The 23,087-nt window shown below is 48.4% G+C and overlaps 1 protein-coding gene across 4 annotated transcripts in view; it reads right to left on the bottom strand.

Annotated features, from left to right (window-relative positions):
* LOC144146786 (lysosomal alpha-glucosidase-like) overlaps positions 1-23,087 on the bottom strand; it is a 152,593-nt gene that overhangs the window by 37,378 nt on the left and 92,128 nt on the right. For all 4 annotated transcript variants that reach the window (XM_077678719.1, XM_077678718.1, XM_077678721.1 and 1 more), the window contains 4 exons: positions 9,487-9,834; positions 8,663-8,876; positions 3,318-3,475; positions 501-675 (listed from right to left, as the gene is read on the bottom strand). In XM_077678719.1, coding sequence (XP_077534845.1) covers positions 501-675; positions 3,318-3,475; positions 8,663-8,876; positions 9,487-9,834 — 895 coding nt within the window. The remainder of the gene's footprint in view (positions 1-500; positions 676-3,317; positions 3,476-8,662; positions 8,877-9,486; positions 9,835-23,087) is intronic.

Genomic DNA, 23,087 nt, shown 5'->3' with positions numbered 1-23,087 from the left:
TACAATGGCAAATTTAGCTGTGTAAAACATATTTAAGAAATCGGCTCCAAATACAGTAGCGTGCTTTTGTTTCTGAATGCCAGGTGGGACTCTCTACTTCATGCGACACAACACCAGCCATCCCATACGCAGATCTAGGAGTATTTTGCTTCGATCTGAATTGTGTTTTTCGCCACCCGCTTTCCGCTGTTTCTACAATGAGCAGATCAAAGCTTCTATGACTCCCTTAGAAATGTCGCAGGGCCCGTGGTATCTGCACCTTTGCTGTTAGTCTGCAGTAGGGCAACTAGCTTTTTATCGCTGGCTTGAAATTGCAAAGCAACCGGGGTGAGAGTGCACGCCGGAAAGATAGTTGTAGTAACTCCGACCACTGCCGTTTCCCTGTTCTTCGAGCGCTGAGCCGACTTGTAGACTGATATGACGGCGAAGGCTTTCTTGTAAACAGCGCACAAGCGGCTCGGCCTAATTAACGGGTTGTCAATGACGGGAAAACAGCATACCGACGTGTGGTGGCCCCGCTTGCTAAAGAAGGACGTCCTTCTCCAGTTGATGTCGTGCTTGAGGGTTGTCTTGGACGATGTTCCTCCGAGGCCGAATACATCGGCGGTTGGCAGTCGAGTAGAGATTTGTAGAAACTGCTGAGCCAGAAGCGTTCCCGGTAGGTTTGTGTCGAACCTGGAGATATTTGAGCCACCGAGTCACAACGGGCGAAAGAATTTGCCAGAAATTTTTTTTTCCGGCTTCAACTTGTAAGCATAACAACCGGAGCCTAGCGATCCGAAGTGTTGGGGGCAATAATTTCGACGGTTTGATTGATTTATTGTATGATTAATTTTTTATTTGTTCATTTATTTACACATTGGTGTTATGGCTGATTTTTATTTATTAATCGCAGTAAAGTGTGATGATCGTTTCCCTGAATGGTGCCGATCAGGAACCCAATCGCCTGGGCTACAATTGATTTGGCAGAAAGGTCGCGGGGCGATGATGTTGAAGTTCGCGGAGATGGTGGCCGAATCGACGAACTCGAGGCATTTGTATTTGATGACGGGAAACGATGAATTTATATACAGCTGTTTACATTAGAATAACTGTGTGCATAAGTAATAAAAAGGGAGCAACTTCAACTTGCACACAGACACTAGCTCTAAGTGCGTACAAGCCACTCGAGCTTCTCAAACTTCATCTAACTCTGCTATGCTCCGAGCGTGCGCAAACGACTCGAGCGACGGCGGCCGGGACTCTGTTCCCGACGCAGGACCCGTTTATTTGCCCGGAACACAGCTGTACCCTTAACTTCCGACGCGATCCTCAAATCTACCTCTCGCTTAGGGGGCTCACAAATCCCAACCTCGCTTCAACGGTCACGACTCTTACTTCAACGGGAACTGCGTAGCTGAGCGCTCAGAAAAGAACGCTCTTTTACGGCCAAGTTCGGTGTTATAACACCTAAGTATTTTCTCTCTCTTGGCAACGCCCCTCCAGCTTTCGTAGACGCGTTAGGGAGGGGCCAAATTCCCGTAGAAAACTGTCACTCGGCCCTTTGCCGAATAATTAATTAGGCGCCATCACCTACCGGGGAAAAGCCTGCACGCACGCGGACGCACATACGGCGACTACGCATACCGACGCCGGAGGGTCGGAGCGAAAAGCTGTTTCGGCAGCCGTTCCCACTGTTGTAGACTGGGCTAGTTAGTAATTCATAGTGAACAAATGCAGCGCAGTAGAAACACAAGGGACGAAAGATTACACACGGACGAGCGCTCGTCCGTGTGTAAACTTTCGTCCCTTGTGTTTTTGCTGCGCGGCATTTGTTCCCACCGTGGCGCGCGACAAGGGGATCTCGCGGAAAAGACGCCGCTGCCGTGGGCTCAGACGACGAAAATTATCCCTTCGTTATCCTCTTTGCGCACAATCCTCAGAACTTGGCGGGGCCTTTTGCCTACGTGAAGGGAATTTTTCCTGCGGCATTCTCTCCATCCAGACCAGCAGTCTCCCGAACCCGCCGCAGCGGATTGACGACGGCCACAGTGTAGTTAGTGTTGGCAGTGCTCTGCCTCTAGACCGAGCGGGGAGGATCTATCCTTTCACGCTCAAGTCCGTGGCGCCTGGCTACTGACCTCGTGAGTGGGCCTTACCATCGCCTAATTGGGTATTTCCTTTATTTCCGGGCCGACCAACCGAAGAACCACCTGACTGGCTGGTTAATGGAGTATATGAATATCTTGTTTACTTTTTCACTCATTGCTTGCTTTTTTTAAGTGCGAATGCACTTTATAAGCGACCCCAAACCATCCACCGCCGGCGGCGGCGGCGGCGGCGGCGGCGTCCGCAGTGCTCCTCTATATTTAAAAAAGAAACAGCATCCGGCGCCAGGTTTCGATCCGAGGACTTTGCGGCCGCAGCGCGACGATCTACCGACCAAGCCACGGACGCGTTTTTTTTTCTTTATTACATGGGAAAATACGCTCGGACGTTGCAGTACGACGAATACAAGCAAACAAAATTATACCCTGAAGTTATGAGAAGCAAATATACATCAAAATTCAGGCAAACACACACAAGCGTTCAAAAGAGGGAACCAGTCAGGTGGTTGATCAAGCGAACTATACACACTATGTACAAATGCCACAGTTTCTCGGAAATAAGACTTAGTTGATCTTGGTGGCTCAGCATGCCTATCACATAAGCGGCATCGCCACAGACTGTACAAACCAATCAACACGAACATGTCATAAGGTGGCTCACCAGGATAGTCGAATGGCAAAAATCGGATAGAGAAAGGCGTAATATCCATGTCTTTTTTGAGCGTTCGCTGTAGAATGTCCCAGAAAAAGACAGCATCTCTGCAGTCTACAAAGCAGTATTCAATTGTCTCTGGTCGAGTACAGAGCCGACAGTCTGTCGACGGACGCGACGGTGATATCAGTGTTAGTGACGCGCCTTATATCTTTAACGCATTCAAACTACGTCGTCAGCGGCGTGCGTTGGCGACTCAGCGGCGTTATAGCGGCTTGATAACTGCGTGGTGTACACGTGATACTACAAACCCGATACAAGAGATGGAAGAGAAGGCGGCGAGGCGGTGGGCTGCGGGGGCCGAGCGCAAGCGCCGCAAGCGGGCCGACAACCGTGCATTCGCACTTTCACATTCTCCCCCTCGGGGAAATGCGGGGGAATTTTTTTCCTGATGCGCTGACATTCCAGCTGACATGGTATTTTCAGAGGAGCACCAAGCACCTAAGCTACGAAGCAAGCTGCAGATTTTTCTCGTGTATCGTTTCAAGTGCAGATTTCGGACACCAGAGTTTACTTACACAACAGTGCCGTTTCCTTTCCTCTTGACGGTTACGCCAAACGGCTCCTCAGCTTGACTGTGAAACACTTCATATCCGGCGTCACTTTCACTGCACCTCTGCATGCCATCGTTCTTTAAATTCATAATGCCTTGACCCATGTTATCCTTCGGAATGATCTGCAACAGCAAAGGCAACATCAACCATGTAGTTGGTGCCACTTCTTTCTTTTTAAACACGAAAGTCTTTCTTTGGCTACTGAACGCAGAAATTCTGGTCTGTCTGTATGTGTGCCTGTGACTCGATGCAGCCACCCGGCCAAAGTGAAGCAGTATCTGCGCAGTAGTCTTATATATTCACAGCCAAACCCAAACGTCTAAGTCCGGTGTTAATGTTCATATTTGGCAACATTGTTGAACAAGAACAAGACATTACGCAAATATAAGGCAGAAAATGAATACATCAGTGATATTTGCAGTGTTCCTTCGTTAAAAAAATTCACGGATGCTTAGTTATTGCAATAGCGAATGAAATACTACATGAACTACAGAAAACCCCCGCCTGCAGTTGTCCACGCTACATGACGGCATTTAATAACTCAAACGGCAACAGCAACGAAAGGTTTTACTAGACAGCTTTCACGTTCCGCTTGAAACGCTCGTGGAGTCGGGCAACGTGGTTCTATATACGTTGTAGCAGGGTGCCGCGGTTCACGCGTGCCTCCGCTGTACGGCAGCGCTGGTATCGAGGCACCCGACTTGAAGGAGTGAAACGCGGTAAATTTGAATTGACTTGAGTAAAACTCTAGCGTGTTATCTTGGAAGGAACGAGACGGGAGAGGAACAACATGCGAGGTGAGTGGGAAAGAAAAGGGAGCCATGTGCTTGGCAGGCGCGGCAGTCGTCTATCGTGTTCCGTAGACAATTGCAACGAAAGGAGCAGATGCGCGGTCATTTTTGTCTCATAAGTTCTTTAAGTATAATGAGGCTGAGTTTTATTGATTAAGAAATGGGTTGGTGGTAACTGCTGAACGATGTCCCAGAAGTTAAATTATTACACACCTCGCCAGGTTGACATTTTCAGAAGATTGAAAGCCTTAAGTAGGCTCACTTATTGGTTTGTTTTAAGTAAATCCAGAACTACAGGGCCGCCGTGAAAGCCCATTTCACCGGTTATTAACCCTTTCCCTTTTCCCGCAGCTACTTCGAATGCGCATTGTGACTGCTGCATGAAGTAAGATGGTTTGGTAACTTACTGTTTGTCAACCAATCACGACCAATGTTTTGAGGAATTTTGAGTTTTCTTTATTTTTTATGATCATTACAGGGCGGGCGATTATAACTATGTACACTGAAATACGCATATCTTGATAGTTCGGGAGCTTTGGTACTGAAATTCCTGATTGTCTCACCATTAATCACAATGGTTAGTTCGCAAACGCGAGGATAGATAGCAAATAATGGAGGCTCTCATTACTTGCGTACTAGTTCGCAGCCCGTCTGGTCAAAGAATGGCCGTAGAAAATTAGTTGACGCCGTACTATTGCGTCCCATTTACTGTCCACTGCTGCGGGCAGGGAATTTCGACTGCCTCGTTCTGGCTTCAAACGCATTATCTTTCGGTGCTGTAGTCCCGCCATTGGAGGTATCGACTAACGAAAATATATGCGGTAAGTAATGCACTAAATATAAAACTAGTGTTTTATGACTTATACTCACTGCAGACTAGAGAAGAGTTATGTTTATGACTGCAGCACTCCTGTTTGAGATGTTGTCTAACAATACAATAACACGTATTTGCTGGTTTAGCCACAAAACACCTCGAATAGCATAATATGCGGCGGGCTAATGGGTTATTCCAAGGGCATTTTTGTTTTATAATTTCGTACTTATGGGCTGATCGTAAGGTGACCGTGGTTAAGGACCAATGACCGTACGGGTCAAGCGTACATAGGAAATGACAGAACGGCGTTGCGGTAACTTGAGCCCGTACTAATGGTTGCAGTGCCGGCTGCCCATTTCCCTCAGCAAGCGAACCACCGTCATGACACGCACACTCAGAGAAAAAAAAAACAGCGGTGGTGAGTGTGAACATGTCCGCTTGTATCGGGCAGTCTCTTGAAATGGCTTGCGACAGATCGAGCGAACATGGTGGCATGCTTTTTCTTCCTTTCGCGTAGGGCCCCTTGCCGTTTACCACTATTGCAGTGGCACCTCGATGTTTTTCACCGGATACGCGATGGACGGAGAAAGGCGCTAACAGAACTGCACGACAGATAATATGCGTTCCAAATTTCGTGCTTAATTTTTATGGACACCAACACGTGCATGCAGACACTCTAGTACGCGCATACCCACCGTCAAATACCTAAATAGTTCAAGAGGGTTAAGGTGGCAATTTTTGTGATGCTTCTATACGCCTCGAGCTTCGCGATCGCTGCGCTGCCTGCCGCCGCTTCTCCGCGGCGCTGACGGAATTTGCGCTGCGTTACTGATAGGGGCTCATGCAGCGTTTTGGTTCTTTTTCGCTTCTTTTCGCCTTTCCGCGCCCTAAAAAAACTTGTTATGGTTACGACTATAGGCAAAGAGTACGTTTAGGTCACTTAAAAAGCAGCTGCGTCTTCGCAGAGTACGCGATCGCCTGCAAGAGCTACCCGTGGACGCGGTTCTGCGCGCTTCGTCGCCGCTCTTCCGGGCGTCGGCGACGGCAGCAACATATCACCCATGTCACCTCCAAAACATCAGGCACGAATGAATTCTACTGACGCCTCGTTTAGACCTGATACTTACACAATGAGAGGTTGGCTTTATTTTGCAGCGTGGACAACGAATGCGGCTTCGTTTCGCATATATACGCCGCAGAAAAATATGTTTTGGGGATGTGATTACCCAACTCCGGACAATAACTTATGCCTTTTATAAGAATATAAACCATGCGAAAATGTAAAGTATATTCCGAGCCTGTGCGTCGTTAAATATGTGCCCACACACGCCATATAGCAAGAACCAAGGAAATGAAACCACAGAAAAATAAATGCTGTGCCAATGCGGAATTTAGAAACATAATAGCTCTAACCGAAACGAAAAAAAAAAAAACAGTGCAGCTTCTGGCATGCTAAAGACGTTCGTCTAAACTTAAGCCAGGTAGGTTTCACTAGACCAACTATACGCGAAATGCTGTTTCGCGAGAAATCGGTGGGAGGGGGGGGGGGAGAGGGGAGGGGGACGCCGTGTACAAATGCGGAGCGGAATCAAGCAATGAACATTTTAGTAATCCCACACATAAATCTCGTGTTCACTTTCCTTTTGTTTTTCTACTTCAACGAAGAGCTGATCGTACGGCGGACGCATTTTTGGAAGTATACAGGGTAGGCTGTTCAATAAGCGATGACATGTGCCGTTGGAAGAGTGTGGTATGTGATAAGGCCCTCTGATTTCAGTTTCTGGTTTATTCTGGAGGCTCCCTGTGCCATATGACGATGTTTCGAAGAAGCATTTAGTCGCAGACGCCGATTATATTGTAAGCCCGTCTCCGCGCTGCTCGCAGAGGATATATGTAGCAGATGAAGGTCTGCGGGCGCGCACCTCACGACAAGACGACTCTGTCGTGTGCTGATCCCCGAGTATAATTATGCATTGTCCATGGTACTTTTGTTGAATATTCCTGAATTTAACACAGACTGGCTTGTAAATGGTGGTGATCAATATCTGAGGTATAATATTGGCAAACGTAACTGGTGTGCTGTCAGGTATGAGTGCTCCGCTGATTATGTAAGCGCACAAAACCGATTTAAATCGTAGTGTATAGCCGTAGCATGAACATCCGAGGAACCGGTGGTTACGGAGACACGGCTAGTAAATTCAGGTCAGTGTAACTACAGTCGGCTCCATCATACGCCGGTTCCGCGACGCTGGCCTGTAACACACACCTGGCGCTTATAAAGACCGAAAATACCACACTAAGAGCGCGTCGGAAACATTTACACTCTCGTAAACACACCCCATTTGCGAACAGAGTGACTGCTCCACACAAACACGAATTTCAAACGCCCACAAACGGTAAATCTCAGTCGTGAACGTGCCGCAAAAGCAGCGGCGGCACTGGGAAGCGGGGTGCGGACCCCCGCGCCTGCTTTCGAAACGGGCCGCTAGGGGGATTTCAGTGGCGCCCCTACAGGCCGCGCTCGAGGCGTATAGCGCATGGGTCTTGGAAATTCCCGTATTCTTTTTTACTTTCCCCGCGTGGTTTTTTGAGTAACCAGAAAGACTGTAACCAAACTGTGCGTTAAATTTCTCCTTGTCATTTCTTTTCTTTTCTATTCATAAAACCACAGTAACCGTAGAAAAAAAGTTCCCGGGTTCTCATCTCAGAAACTAAGAGGAATGTAGGGCGAATCTTTATGCGGACCTTCATCATTCGATAGCGCTCTTGCATATTTTCGTCTCACCAACCGAGAAATACCCTAGCACACGCCGAGAGTTGCTCATGCGAATGTTGTACCGCTTCTTCGTACACTCCGCGTCAGAACAGCGGAGGTAAGCGCGTTTCCATTCAGTACAGTTTTCCACGCGCAAAACTACGTTGCGCGGCAACCTACCGAGAAGGCGGCGGGAGTTAAGGTTGTTTTGCAGCCTGGCCTGGTGGCGCCGCCTGGCAGCGGCTGCCGCAGCCACATCACCACCCAACATGACCCGCGGCATGGGTTCGTCGCTATGTAGGGAGGGCGGTGCGGCAGGACGCGATAAATGCTTTCCCATTTTCCAACTACCGTAGCCGAACGTTTGATTACTTCCGCGTAATTAGCGTCCACGTTAGCTATCGCCGGTTGCAGCTATCTCTACAGTTGCCGCTTTGTTACAACACATGCCCCCACTTACGAACTATGGTAGTTACCCGAACGTCGCCGCGAAGATCTGTTAGTGGCTTTGGCCGCCTTTAAGGTTGTTCTGTTGCCCGCTGCTACGGCTCAGTTTCTAAGGCGCTGTGCTGGTGAGCCTAAGGACACCGGTTCAATCCCGGTGGCGGTGGCTGCTTTTCTGATGGAGGCGAAAACAGAAAACGCCCGTACGTCGAAATTTAGGCGCACGTTAAAGACGCCCAGGTGGTCAAAGTTGATTAGTAGCCCTCCCCTGCAATACGCCTCATATCCCAGGTTTAGCTTTACTCGTAAAACGACACCAATTTAATGTTTTCTTCCTCATGCGGCCGTGAGCAACCAACTGTGTGCAATCTGCGCATGTTTGATTGCCCCTGGTGGCTCTACTTCCAAAGGCAAACGCAACTTTTCTGGAGCGCTTATGGTGTTTCTTACTCGTTAATTCGGATTACAAGAATGAAACGCCAAACACTTCCCTCTCCACACACACCTGAAAGCGGAGCCTGGAAGGCGTAATGAATGACACATTCACGACGACGTCGTTGAACTCCCCGCCAAAAAGCGATGGGGCGTCTGTCCTAGTCAGGAGAGCGTTGAATCCCCCGCTGTCCGCGTGGGGCTTCGCGGCCCCCTGTTTCACGTAGCCGTAGCCCTCGGGGAAGAAACACGCCGGTAGCCCGCTGCTTGTGGACACGTACTTACAACTGAAAGAAAAAAGAAACAACACAAATTCATCAGCCGTTCCAATCTGCCAAGGTGGATCATGAGTAGCGAAGCTGGAGTACGTATTATACGCCGCCTACTGACCATGCCAACAGAAATAGAGGTGACATTTAAAATTGATAGCGGAAATTTGTATTGATTGCTGGGTGTCCACTCCGACAAGCCGAAGGAAATTAGAAAGGTGACCGCTTCGGACGTCGACAAGGAGAGGGCGTTGCAAGCGAAGACTTCTTTTCCAGCAGCCAGAGGACACGCAAGTTCTTGTAGTTCGGGCAAAAATAGGGCGGAGGGATTATAAACGTGGCCGATGTGGGACGCACAGCGGGAAACCATTGAGAAAACATCAATTATTACTTCAAGCTCTACTTATCTTGAAAGTGGTGCCTTTTCATAACTGATCTACCGAAAAATCATATCCAAGTAATGATCCGTACACCCTTTAGCATAAAACGAAACGATTTGCATCCAAATCGGGACTTCAGTTTTTTAACACACAGGACAGAAATGCACAAAACTCTGGCCACAAACAGCTTCGCTGCAATAATGGAGGTGAGCAGAGTTTGCAAAGGGTTGCTTTGCGCAGCGGCTCACCCCCGCCTCAAGCAGCGCGAGTAATTGGCCAGTGGCGCCACTCCTCCGGCACAGGGGGCGTAGTCCAGGTTGCAGTCGACGCGCAGCGGGAAGGACCAGCGGTAGTAGTGTTCCACGTACACCAGGACAACGCACGCGGCCACCACCACGGTGCAGAGTAGCAGCGCAACCAGCGCGCACAGCACCGGGTCGCGCAGGGAGCGGCGCACGTGGCCCGGCGAGAGCGAGGACGAAGAGGAGCCCCCCTCGGGGATGCTGAGCAGCTCGAGCGAGCTCTCCTTCAGCGCTCTGCTCCGCTTGCTGCTCATGCGCCCCGGGGAGTAGATAGTCGTCGCCGAAGCCATCGTCCTGCAACACGGTAGAATGAAAATGAAGGGTTACGGCAGGCTGGGTAGCGTACTCAGCCACCAGGAGGATGCAATGGCAATTTTGGATAGCAACACCCTCCAATTTGTCGTTAAGCCAAGAATCATTGAGATCTTCGCATGAAAATTGGCACCACGCGTTTCCGCTGATGACGTGATGCTTTCTATCACAGACCACCAACATGGTTTCATGTCGGCAGTTGCCTTTTTTCCATCAGTGGAAGTAGAAGCAAGAGCTAAAGGCGACCACCGGAGAGAGGGGAAACTAAATGTATTTATTGTTACATAGTAAAGCGTCTTTAGGGTGGCCTCCTCATTCAAGGAGTCCATTGGCACAGGCCGCGTCTTCTGCCCTCTCCACGAACTTGCACTGGACGTCGAGGGAAGAGCTGGCCATGGCGCTCTCCCAAAACTTATAAGTGTGGAAGGGATTGGGCGGGTCAAGTGGGCTTCATGTACAGCCGCCGACCATATGAAAGAGTGTCCCCGATTCCCTACAGAAGCGGCGCAAACTGAGATACAGGGTGGAGGCTATGTAGAGGTGTCTGCTTGGGGGGGGGGGGTAAGTATTAGTTTGAAGGGCGCGAAGTATTTTGTCATGGCCCTTGGGTAGTTGTTTGTGCGGTGGGGCATACGTTTGTCTCTGTAGCCGATAGCGCGCGGTAATCTCATGACATGAGACTAGAGGAAGCGGACGCAGTTCTTCGTCTTCGTGTGCTTGGACGGTCAATTATTGAGCTGTGAGATGGGCAATTGCCATCCCTGAGACCCCAATGTACGCAGGTGCCCAGATTATCTTGACAGGTCTTTCCAGTGGCTTCTGTTGCGGTATTTTAAACGGAGTCTTGTGTATTCGGCCGGAGGAAAAGTTGCGACAAGCCTGTTGAGAGTGCAATAACCTCTGACGAGCAGTGGGAGGGAGCGCTGGGTAGCTCTGACCCGTCAGTACAAGCCTTACTCGTGGAGAGAGCTGCTACTGTCGCCGCCAGACTTGTGCCGACGGCTACCCCACTCTTTTAACCTATTTTCGCTCAATAAATGTTGATCTCTCTCTCTCTCTCTCTACCGGCGAGTAGGGGGTTGGCTCGGTTCAGTGATCCGCTGGTGCGCTGCTCTTGGCTTATGATGCTATCGCTTCTGAGGCGCGCCTTCCGGGATAGAGGGCCGCGTCCATGTATGCTCCGGTAGGATGGCTTCCATACTGCTTTGATAGCTTTGAGATAGCACGGGCTCTTGCCTCTCTCCGATCGGCGTGGTGCACTGGGTGAATGTTTCGCGGGAGTACAGGCACTTTAATATGGCTTCTGATATCATGCGGGATGTCTGTCACTTGGGGTATCGGGTGTTGAAGCGGAACCGTTAGGCCTAGTCTCGAAAGGATGGATCTGCCGGTTTCTGTAGTGCTCAATCTTGCCCTCTGGTGGGATAGAATACGAAGCGATTTGACTGTCGAAGTGCTGAGGCCAAGAAGTACACTGCACTTGAGCAATATACATAACTCAAGCAACGTACATACCTTCAAATTTATAACAAACAGTAGCTTCAATGTCTTACGCTGCTATCTGATAAGTCGAGGGTTGTACCATGGTGAGGGAGTTAGATTGCCATGATTATGCTGCTGGGCTTTACAGTCAAGCAAAATACTAGGATGCGTAAGTGTGGGCTACCATTGCGTAGTAAAAATGGGGTCACGGGAGTACAGTGAAAAGAAATCCTCCAAAGCATAATAAAATCAAGTGCAGCGCAGGCCCCAGAACTATTTCTGTTCTGCCTGCGATTTTTTTCGCGCGTGTTTTGATGCGAAGCCACCGTTGTTTTTTTTTTACCTTGAACCAATTACACCGCTCAAATATCTTGTGGCGCCCTCTTCTTCAACTGATCTGAAAATCGTATGCGCTCCATCACGGATGAATCTTGGTCGTGCGAGTTAGTCTTATTTGTGTTGATTGATAAGGCAAGTATGTGCGGAGTAACTCAGAATCAGCAGCAGCAGCCTGCTTGGGTCCACTGCTGAACGAATGCCTCTATGCCTTACCCAATGTTCGGATTCAGAAGACACTTTGGGACCCGGGATGAGCTAATCAAACTGGAGAAGATCCTAATCCCCACTACTCATCACTCCCCGCCACCCATCCTCGGACTTGATGTGAAGGGGGCTGCGACAACGTGGCTAACGAGGCAATCCTCCAGAACCTGAGCAACACAGGCTCCGGAAAGACGAAATTGTCGACTTCATGTCAGACCAAAAAGCTATAATCAAGATCGCGAACGTCACCACTGACCCCAGCATCCTGGGTTGTCGGGGGACACCTCAAGGCCCAGTACTGTAACCGTTGTTGTTGGACATCACACTCTTTGGACTCCCGAGGCGGCTGGAGACTATACCGAACCTAAGACGCGCTCTGTGTGCAGACGATGTAACCCTGTGGACGGCGGCTGATTAATTGGGGGGTCTGCATGGTACTGCAACTCGCCCACCGTTACAGTCAACCAGTACGCGAAGAAATGTGGATTGACTTGCTCACCCCCAAATTCAGAACCTATTGTGATTATGCGCCTCCACTGCACACGGGAAGAAAAAAAGATCCAGGCCACCTTTGAGAAACAGGTCAACGACTCTGCATGCCACTAAAAATTCTAGACATTCTGATACAGTCAGTCACGAAGAACTACCAAATGATTAGCGGCTTGCAAAAACATGAGAGCATGTGTTACAAATGATCAGAAGAATCACCAATCGGCACAGAGGCATTAAAAAGAAAGACACACTTCGCCTCGTCCAGGCTTTCATACCCTCAAGAACAACTTACTCAGCCGCATGCAGTACTAAACAAGGCAGAAGCGAAAAAGCCTAACACTGTCATAACGAAAACAACGAAAGAAGCGCTGGGCCTTCCAAAGGGCGTGTCCACAGACAGGGTACTAAGCGTTGGCTACACAACATAGTCGACGAGCTAATTGAAGGTAACCTGTACAACCACGAAGCTCGCCTCACACAAACCCAAATGGACCGGAAGGTGCTTGCCTAATTAACATTTATGCCGGTGGGAGACACTGTCCCTACGAACAAAATGGCGGAGATATTGTGGAAGCACGTCATAATCCGTCTACTGCATAAGAATATGCATCCTGTTCACCATCGGGGTAGCCGAGCAGCCAGAGCCAAAGCTCTCGATAAAAAGTAATGAATCTCTACCCACAGTGTTCTACACAGATGCAGCCACATACCCCAAAAGACGATCCAAAGTAGCCGTGGCAACCAAGACGGACTTCGTCGTCGAGGAAACCCTGCCACGAGCCTCAATGCAAAGAGCGGAAGAACTAGACGCCCCCTTAGTTCACTCACAAACGATGGCAAATGTCAAAATTACTGACTCACAAGGAGTATGCAGGAGCTTCACGTCGTGCTGGGTGGCTCCGGGGACATACCGCCTACTTCCAAGCAAACCCCTTAACGGGGTAGTCAACGTGCAATGGGTAAGGCCACTGTATGTTTGAAAGGTGGCGCAAACCATTGTAAAAGCAGGAGAGGAGAAGGTCCTCCCCGCCCTCTACATTTCTCTTCACCTTTTCACCCTTTTCTGCTTTTCGGTTGGAGTACGCTCAACAGGTGACCAATGACCTCCGGTGACCCCCCACGCGTTTCTCTTTCACCGGGAAACGACACCATTAGGGAGCGCAGTTCTTCTGGCGCACATGTGCGCGGCACATGAAAATGGGCAGAGTTGCACCTTTCGTATCCTCGGCTGCAGTGCGATGTAGACTTGCGGTGCCGTTGGCTGTTCCAGTTGCATCGCATTGGCTAGCAGTTTTTTAAACAGCGGAGCTGTTTTACAAGTCGTTAACCTTGCCGTTACAGAAAAAAATACCAACGCCGACAGTCCCGGGCACGTGCACTGGCATTGCAAAAAGAAAATGGAAAAAACTCCGCGGAGCAAGGAAATGGCGAGCGCTCATAAGCACATGCGTCGCGGCGACCGCCGAGTTCCCGGCTGGCGCAGAGCTCTATCAAGGAGGAGGAGGAACAAACGTTTAATCGAGCACTTTGGTTGGCTGCCAGGTTGGAGACCTCAGCCCAGGAAGCGCTGGCTTGTGGTGGCCTGTCTCGGCCGGTATGCCCGTTTGCCCGAACGCGATAAGTATAGGAATAAGTTCTCAACTACAACTTCAGCGCTGTCTGGGTAATAAGTCATGTGCCCGAAACTGATACAAACGCTCGGTTAAGGTAGCGTTTCCGTCGGGTTTTCTGGCAACCGGCTTATTTGCCGTGGCCGACTTCGACTTACTGGCGTCTCATTCGTAAGCGGGAACTTAAAGGGACACTGAAGTGAATTTGTCAAGCTCCCGTTTTTGCTTGCACTGTGTAGACTGGCTCAAATTAGCACACTTTTCATCGTTTTTACGATTGACAAATCGGTAATTATTTTACAAAGCGCGAAAGAAGAAAAACTACCATGCGCGGTTTGCGGCGGCCGCACCAACTAAAGCTGTGACGTTAGGAGGAGCGGGCACCGTGATTGGACGATGCCCAAGGTGAGCAACCAAACAAGTTTCGGTTCGGTTTCGGTTCTGTAAAACACAACCGGTGGCGTTGTTGGATGGGCATTCTCAATGACTCAGTAATCATCGTACCGCGCTTCTGCCATGTTGTCAGCTGTAAAAATGCATAAAGATAAGCCTCCTAGGACGGCTTGGAATCGTAGCATTCACTAGCCGAAACCTACGCAGTGCATGAACGCCCTCCGCGTACCCGTAGACGCCCAAATGTCATGCGCTTTTCCCCCATAATTGGAGCTTGCCTCCCTCATGCCTGTATCGTAAAAAGCGTGTTCGCACCAGGCCAAGGGTCTGTTCATTCTGGCCTGTGCCCACTGCCTGCAAGCAGTCGGTGCTTATGGCAACAGCACGCCAACGAGAACTCGCTAGCGCGCCATGCATGTGCCAGCCTGCGCGCGTTTTATGAACTAGTTCGTGTAGCCATTAACGTTGCGGCCCAAAAAAAGGTGAACTCAATATAGAAAACATCGGCGGAAAACAAAAAAGTTAACTTACAAAAAAAAAAAAAAAATAAGCACGTACCCGCGGGGATTCGAACTCGTGACTTGCAAAACATTTGCGGCGACATACCCAGCGCCCCAGACTACTAAGCCACGGAGCGGGACGGGAAAGCTTCGCTAATATAGGGTATATATTGTACAACCGGTTTACACTTTTATTTAGTTTTGGCATTTCAAGCAGCTTAGGTGACTATTTGTAGTACTGCGATCGTGCAGTAAGCGTCGCCCGAGTTTCCACAGTAGCTCACGTCTAGCAATTGCATTTCGTAGACGGAAAAGCGTTCGCAGATGCGTAGTCGTGCTGCTGACCGCTGTGGTTGTTCGCCCAGCGCAAAAAAGTGCTTCCCGCGCCCTAGTTTTACGCTGTACGGTAAAAATATCAGTTGATTTTATTTCCTTAGTACCTATATTGACTTCGCTGACTCTTCTCCCGCCTTCAAGAGGCCTTATATTTTCCTACTGGCGTACCAGTCAGCGAAGCGTCGCATGTGCGCTTGTGCAGCACTTGTGTGAAGCGAACTTGACTTGGAGCTAGATACAGTGTACAAACAAACCAAGTAAAGAAAGGCACATTCTTCCATTCACAAACGTGTCCTGGCTTCGTTTCAACTAAGCGAACGAATTGCGACCAAGCAATTTTTTTTTTGACCTCCTTGATTGCGACGACCTGCCGGCGGCCGGCGGACGAAACGCTGGGCCGACTGACTCTGTCGGCCGGGGAGCCGTGCAGTAGCGCAGCCGTGGCGCAGCCAATTGCCAGCTCATCCCCTCCTGACGTCACACGAAAACGCCACAGAAAATGGGCGAGCGTAAAGATAGGAGGACAGCATTCTCCAATTAGTTTTTCTACTAAATAAAATCGCGTAAACGCGCCTAGAGTGGTCGAAACATGGCCTGGGGACTCCGGACTACAATTTGCGCTAGTAATCCCGCAATGTTTACATATCACTTCAGTGTCCCTTTAATCGGGAACTTATGCGTACGGGCAAACGGGCGATGTTTTAGTGATCCGGGTGGAAGCTGGCCATCCGACCATCTCACTGCTCAAATGAGGGGTTGGGATTTGGGGCAAGGGATGGTGTGTGGCTGCATTCCTACACCAGGTGGTAAAGAGTGCATCGCTTTATGCCGAATTTACAAGTGCGTGAGTATAATTTCGTGTATATTGAGTGTAGTAATGTATCGTGTGGAAATGTGTTCGTCTGGAGCTGCCTGTAGATCCCTCTGTCTTCGCGAGACATGTTGAGATGTGGAGGAGGAAAGGTTCTTCGTCCCAAGCGGTAATATGCCAGGACGTCAGTGCGCCTTCTGGGGATTATTTCTCGTGTTGGGCTCATGGAAGTACTGGCTAATATTTCAGAAGGAGGCGCCCGGTGTGTGTGACCTCGGGCTGCGGCAAGAGCCGCCTTATTCCCCTCCAGGGATGAATGAGCCGGTGTTCATATGATGAAACTTTTGGGCAGGTCATGTTGGGTAGATAAACATTTTGCTGTTACAGCCGAACCTTGTTATAATGAAGCAGCATCGGGGCAGTAAATTATTTTGTCATATCCGATATTCGTTGTAACCGCAGATGTAAAATAGGCTCTAATAAATGGGCAATATGGCTCGCGCAGCAATCGCAGATAAAAACGCATTGTTCTAGGCTTCAAACCGACTACAAACAAGGCAATCCTTATCTGTCTCCTTGTGGCATTTTAACCTAAACAGACCGGCACCTGAGATCGTGAAATTAGTACGGAACAAAGTTCGTTCGGCAGAACAGGCTGCGCTCTCATTTACTAGAAGGAGAATGTGGGCTTCACCTGGCGGCTTCTCACACTCTGATCAAAATGAAGTTTTGCAGTGTTTAAGCATTAAAGGGCCGTTTCTACTTCTGCAGTTTTTCTAGCTACTAAAAATGGTTGTTTTGTTCCACCTTTTCTTTAAATTTTGCTTTTAATGTGCTAGCTGTCGAGTTTCGAGCCTCACGAAAACCAAATATTTCTTCGTTATAGCCGATATCACGGGGCTCTCCAGGTTTCGGTTTCGTTATAAAAAGAATGTGCGTCATTGAAACGAAGCGTGACCAAACAAACTTCATATTTAGTTTGCTATATCCAATAATTCGCTATATCAGTGCTCGCTATAACGATGCTCGACTGTATTGATAAAATGCGTCCAATTGGGAAGTTTCGGCACGCTGTCTGAAAGTCTGATATGACGGTGACATGTTCTGTGTCAGTAATTGCAGCAACGGCAGTGGCTGCTTCGTCGGTGGTGTCGATGTATGTATAGAAGCAGAAGCTAGCTCCAGTCGCGCATCATTGACTATGCTGCTGGCGTGGGCTGATCGACCCGTGTATAGTGATGCGCCAGAATGCCTAACGTCAGGCCCTTTTCGTTACACATTTCGAAGAGCTGGAACACTTGCCTGGCGTCGTGCTTTGTTGTGGTTCGGATGCATGTTTCTTGGTACCGGGGCGACAGTGACGTTCTCTCTAACATTGAGAGGAATGCGTTGCTTAGCAATATTGCCTTTTGGGACTTTGCACCACAGTTTTCGTAGGGTGTGTCTTCCCGTCTTGCTGAGTTTTAAGCGTTCCCGGTTGGCTATTTTTTGGGGGGCTACAGCCAGTTCCTCCTAAGTGTTGTGCACGCCTAATTGCAATAACTTGTCTGTAGAAGCAGTGAGGGGTAAACAGAGCAAACTAGTGGGCTTATTGCGTCAAGATATTGAGTTTTTTGTTGTTTGTCGCTCTTTGCCCTTAGTTGGCCTTGCGCCAATAAAATGAAAACATCATCATCGAGTTTTTCTTTTCCGTTATTTTTATGGCTCGATATGGCGTTCCTTTCGTAATTCTACTCATTATTAAAGCTTGCACGATTTTAATGGTTGCCTGTTATTTAAGGCCATGTAGGCGATTTGTGATACGGCGGATAAGATGTAAAACTTGATGAATTGTAGTTTGTACGTTATGGACCGTTGCCATGCCCGCTCCGTCTTGCTGTAGCGGAAGTCCTAGTAGGCGGAGAATTTGGACCTTTGGGACTGGAGTGTTGTTGATTTGAAGTTCTATATCAGGAGCTGGCGGCGGGGGTCGACCTCTGGTTCGTTTTTTAGGAGTAGTAATTCGGATTTATCTGGAGAGCAGTGCAGGCCACGTCAGCGAAATTACGGTTCGGTGGTTCGAATTGCTTCTTGCAAGGCGTCTTGCTGTATGCCGGCAGAGCCCGTTCGTTTCCATTTTGTGATATCATGGGCGTAGATACGGTGACTGGGCCTCGGGATCTTATTCGATGGTGCTGGGAGGTCTTTCATAGCCAAACTGAAACGGAGTGATATGACCGAGCCCTGTGGTCCTTTCGGTGGTGTCAAAAGTTTGTCTGCTCTGAGGTTCCATTGTCGTTGTGTGGTCTGTCAAGGAGTTTTGCACAAACTGGTACGTCCGCTCACTGCAATGGGTTGACTAGGTTTCATAATATACCATTGTGTGTGACATAAAGGGATATAATATTTTATTTCAGTGGCTTCAAAGTCACTGTGGAATCAAGGGCAATGTTTCGGCTGATGCAGGTGCCCGGACAGGCCATGACAGCGAAAGCACCACCTTGCTTCAGCTTTCAAGGACTGATGCAGCTAGGGTGCTTCGTCAGTTCGCGTGCAGGACCTCTATTACTTAATGGAATACACCAGACTTTGTTCATCTTCACCTCCAAAACCATGACCCTATACTCCAGCGTCGTCTTCCGTGTGGGCTGTCTCGATCGATCACGGTCTACTTTACTTTGCAGAGTGTGGTTAAGAGTGGCCTTTTCGAGAGCCTACTCCTTCCACATCGGGATGGCCAGTAGGGCCGCCTGCGACGCCTGCGAGGTTGATAAGACAATCGAACATGTGCTTTCTTGTTGCCCCCAGTATTCATCGAAAAGACGTGTTTTGGCCGCCGAGCTCAGCCGATTGGACAATCACCCGTTCAAACTAGGGACTATTCTAGGACATTGACCCCTACAATCAACTTCGCAGGAGGCAACAAAAGCCCTTCCTCGCTTCATGAAGGGCACACGCTTGGATTAAAGACTATAGTGCTCACAAAGGGACAGCTACGTGTACATTTGCAGCTACGCGTTCATCATTTGCAGCTGCGCATTCATTTGCAGCTACGTGTTCATCAAGGGCAGCTACGCGTCTTTTCCCACAGCTGCATTTGGGAGTTTGTTTGTCGGCATCCCCAGGATTGAGGGACACGCGCCGCGGAAACCTGACTGCGCCCCTCTCCCGGCGCTTCGCCCGTCCGGGGCGTAACTGAATGGGGCAGAAAAAAGAAACGGCCGCCGTTTAATAACGAAGACAGCTAGAAAAATCGACTCCGGGATATCCGTAGCACGGCTCTAGCGGCATGCCGTGGCAAAATATTGGGCTTGTACGACTAACTCACGAGGTTCCCGGGCCGTCTAAAATTTTTCTGCTGCGGCCTATGAGAACAGGCTGGATTTCAGGTCGTTCCGCACTAGTTAACACAACATTGTGGCGCTCAGAAAACAGATAGAAAAAATGACTCCCGGGTTTGAGTACTTCAGGTTGTGGGCTACAAACCTGTTATTGTAGATTTTTTGCAACGTTGTTTGTGTAGGTTCCCTGCAACACTTTTCATGCCCGGGGTGAGGCGTATCGCCACAAACTTCGAAAAACTGACGCTACGTGGCGCCCCCGTCCCCCTCCTTTTTCCTGGAAGGAGTGGAGAGGAGGACCGTCTCCAGCCGAACACTCGCCTCTCCTCAGCGGAACCAGGGAGGGTTCCCATCTGTTGTCGCTGAGAGTAACAAAGAGGCAGTCGGTAGTGTGCACGAGGACGAACAAGGCCTGCTCCCCTGGTTTATCCCAAGGAAGTGGCGGAGATAATTGCTGCCACTGAAAAGGTTTGGCTGACTTGACTGTCCCCCCTCCTCATTTTTAGTTTGCGCAGAGCAAACAAAGCGTGCTCCCCTGGTTTTTTCGCGCGGGGGGGGGGGGGGAGGAGGGGGGGAGGGGGGGGGGGGAGACTTTCCAGCACAAGAACTGTGCCTGAAGGACCTACGACGTGTCCACACGCGCTACTGTGTACAGTTTTTGCTTCTTCGTTTTCTTTCTTTTTTCTGAGGTGGCAAATAACGCTATGTTAGTACGGTGTCAAATGTGAAAATAAGTTATCCGCACGGTTTCCTGCAGTGATGCGTTAAATGGTGTAAAACGTATATGTTTGCGCGCAGGTATGCCATTTTGTCTTTTTTTACATACGGATTAGTATGAATGTATTTGTAATCTGTTTAGCGTTTTCTTTTCTTTTGCTGTATTGTGTTTTTCTTATGTATACAGGTAATCATGCCGTCCTTGTTACTGTATATATCTATTCCCACACATGCCTAAGGCCTGGCACTCAGGCTGGAAGTATGAAATAAATAGTAAATAAATAAAAATAAAGCACTTTCTTCAAGTTTCTGAGACTGAAATTATGGCGCAAGGGGGGTTGCCAAGAGCTGAACGAGCGCCGCTTTTTTAACGCTATTATATCGAAGCGGCGTCCGTTTTATCAAAAATCGTTTTCTCGAATGCCGGTTTATAGATTCACCAATGTTCGTTGGTTTTTTTCGTTTAAATTGTTATTTTATTCAATTTATGTACCATTCATCCCAATGCTATTTAAACGCTTTTTACCAGAGGGAATATATTAATTAGAGGTGTGTTCAAGTTTAATTAATTGTTTTTCATCCTTTTGAAAAATTCCCAGTATATTGCCGTAGTTTCGCAGTTTTTTTCCCGCAGCTTTTTGTTCAATATTTGTTGCCTTTAAGCTTTGCGAATTTTCTCATTCTTGTGTGCGCTCTAGAGAATGTGTTTGATATTTTGTTAATTGTAAATATTAAAATTGTGGCCGCGCTCCACTGCTTCCAAGGCGCTTCCATCAGAACAGCACCAGTTAAAAACTGATGTGCGTTAAAAACGGTTATAAAAAGTATAAACGACGCCGTAAGAAGCATGCATATACGTGAAAAAGTCAATGGCGCTTAACCGAAATGGAAGCAATTATACATTTACAGCACACTGTTACAGTTAAAGTGTCGTGAATTATACGAACGCAATGGTAGTGCTGCACCTGAAATTAACCCCAATGTTGAGCATTGATGTTTGGGATTCCAAGTTACTACTATTTAGACGCCTATGAACGGCCCATTTTAGACGGGTCTAGGACATTTCGATGTACTGGAACATTTCAATGCGGGATGTTACGGTGCAAGCATTCCGGTGCACCGACATTTTCGTACGCCAACTTTTCTGCGAACGGATTTGTGTGCTTATTTGTGTGAAACTTTCGGCAACTTATTATTTGCGTAGGTATTAGGTTATGGATGACTGTCTGCGCACTGATTGCATCGTTTGTGTTTATACTTTGAAAGTTTTCGGTCAGAATTTGAGATTTTTTAGAGCTTTATTTAATAACTCCTTTAGGCAATACCAATTATTATGTATCTTATTTTTTTCTAGGGGCGCGGGCGAGGGTTCAGAAAGTCACAAAAAGAGCAGCTTCTTGCCGCCTTGTGTGGCGCCTTGCATCTGCGCAAAAAGAGATATTTAACGATGTTACGGCACATATAATGTTACACTGACGTCGAAAGGGACAAATTATGCAGCTCTTAAAGCTTTATGCTGTCGTTCATGAAACTTTGTGTAAATGAGCTGAAGAAACGGTTTTCATTAAGACTTGTAACAAATAAAACTGGCTCACTGAACGTAGGCACTTCCAAAAAAAGACGTCTATTGCTAAGCTTGCGCACCAAGCTTCTGAACTGTGCCTTTTCTGTGCACCCTTCGGTGCCACACACAATAATTGCAGCTCTCTTTCCTAGGTGTAAATTCCGAGGACACCTAAGCACTTTTTTATGATACAGTGATTGAGAAAGCATTAGTGTCCAGTTGCCGAACGTGCACTCTCAATCGTCCTTTTTTCTTTTCTGTCTGTCTATCTGTCCGTCTGTCACTCGATTCAGCCGCTGGGCCAAACATGAAACAATGCTGGAACAAGGAGTATATATAGGCAAAACCGTCCCAAGCTACTGAACCTGGCGGAGTGCATATATTTCTATGTGTCAATATTGTTCAGAAGAAAAACTTGGCCGCGTATCTGCTCGCTTCGCTGCAAATGTCGTCGAAAGGCGATAGTCTTCTGCAGCCCCTGCCGTCTCATACATTCTCCCCCCCCCCCCCTCTCTCACTCCTCGCGCGTCTGACGCGATGGAGGTTAGCTAAATTAAATCCACTTTCCCGCGCTGCAGAGCTCGCACGCCATCTGTTGGAACCTTTGCTACTGTTCGGCTTAGGGTTGCGCTCGAGCTCGAGGCTCGGGCGCCAGCTTCTTTTCGTATTTTTTGCTCAAACCATTGTTTTAACGCCTCTTTTTTAAATTGCTATCGTGAAAACCAAGGCCATGTCTATGCTTATTTAAAAGAACGCGCGTAATCCCGGTTATGTGCTTACATTTTGCCTCAAATGTACCTGGGGTTTCCTTCGCGCCATATTATTGGGACATGTATGACAAATCTTGGCAGTTTTAGAAGTTTGGAACGGTTTTGCGTATATAAGCGTCTTGTTTAATAATATTTATAACTTTTGAACCGGTGGCTGAATCGGTGCCGTCCACCGGGCGGGCGCCCTAACATCTGCGCTTCATGCTCGCCAAATAAAGATATATCAATCAATCAATCGCGTTTAAGTAGCCCAAGAAAGACTATCGTCTTTAAAAAAGCATTAGGCATAATTGAGGCAAAACATTAGTGCATAACTGGCCGCAGCAGCGTTCTTTTATTCAAAAATAGACGTGCGATTGTTTTTAATAAAAATGCGGTAAAAGACGGTGTCAAAAACAGGCCAGATAGAAGTAAATATAATAAAAGAAAGATGTCTCCTCAAGAGTGAGAGAGAGAAACCTTTATTTGGGGCAAGGCTGGCCCTAGGCCTGTTGGGGGAATAGGATCAAAGGAATGGGTAAGGAAGGGGAGCAGACCGGCCGTTCTATACAGCTCGTGCTAGACCGCTTGTGACTGCGAATACAGCAATCTTGTGAAGGATGGGAGTGCCCACTGAGTGAGGGTCTATGGCTATCGCGGGATCGTTGGTGGGGGCAGAGAAATTTCTATAGCGAGTTAATTTGGGGCAAAACCAAAT

The sequence above is a fragment of the Haemaphysalis longicornis genome, unplaced genomic scaffold (assembly GCF_048455015.1).
Source record: "Haemaphysalis longicornis isolate Haplotype H1 unplaced genomic scaffold, Haemaphysalis longicornis Haplotype H1 scaffold_7, whole genome shotgun sequence".
Taxonomy (NCBI): domain Eukaryota; kingdom Metazoa; phylum Arthropoda; class Arachnida; order Ixodida; family Ixodidae; genus Haemaphysalis; species Haemaphysalis longicornis.
Note: the sequence above shows the minus strand (reverse complement) of the source record. Positions and strands in the feature narration are given on the sequence as shown.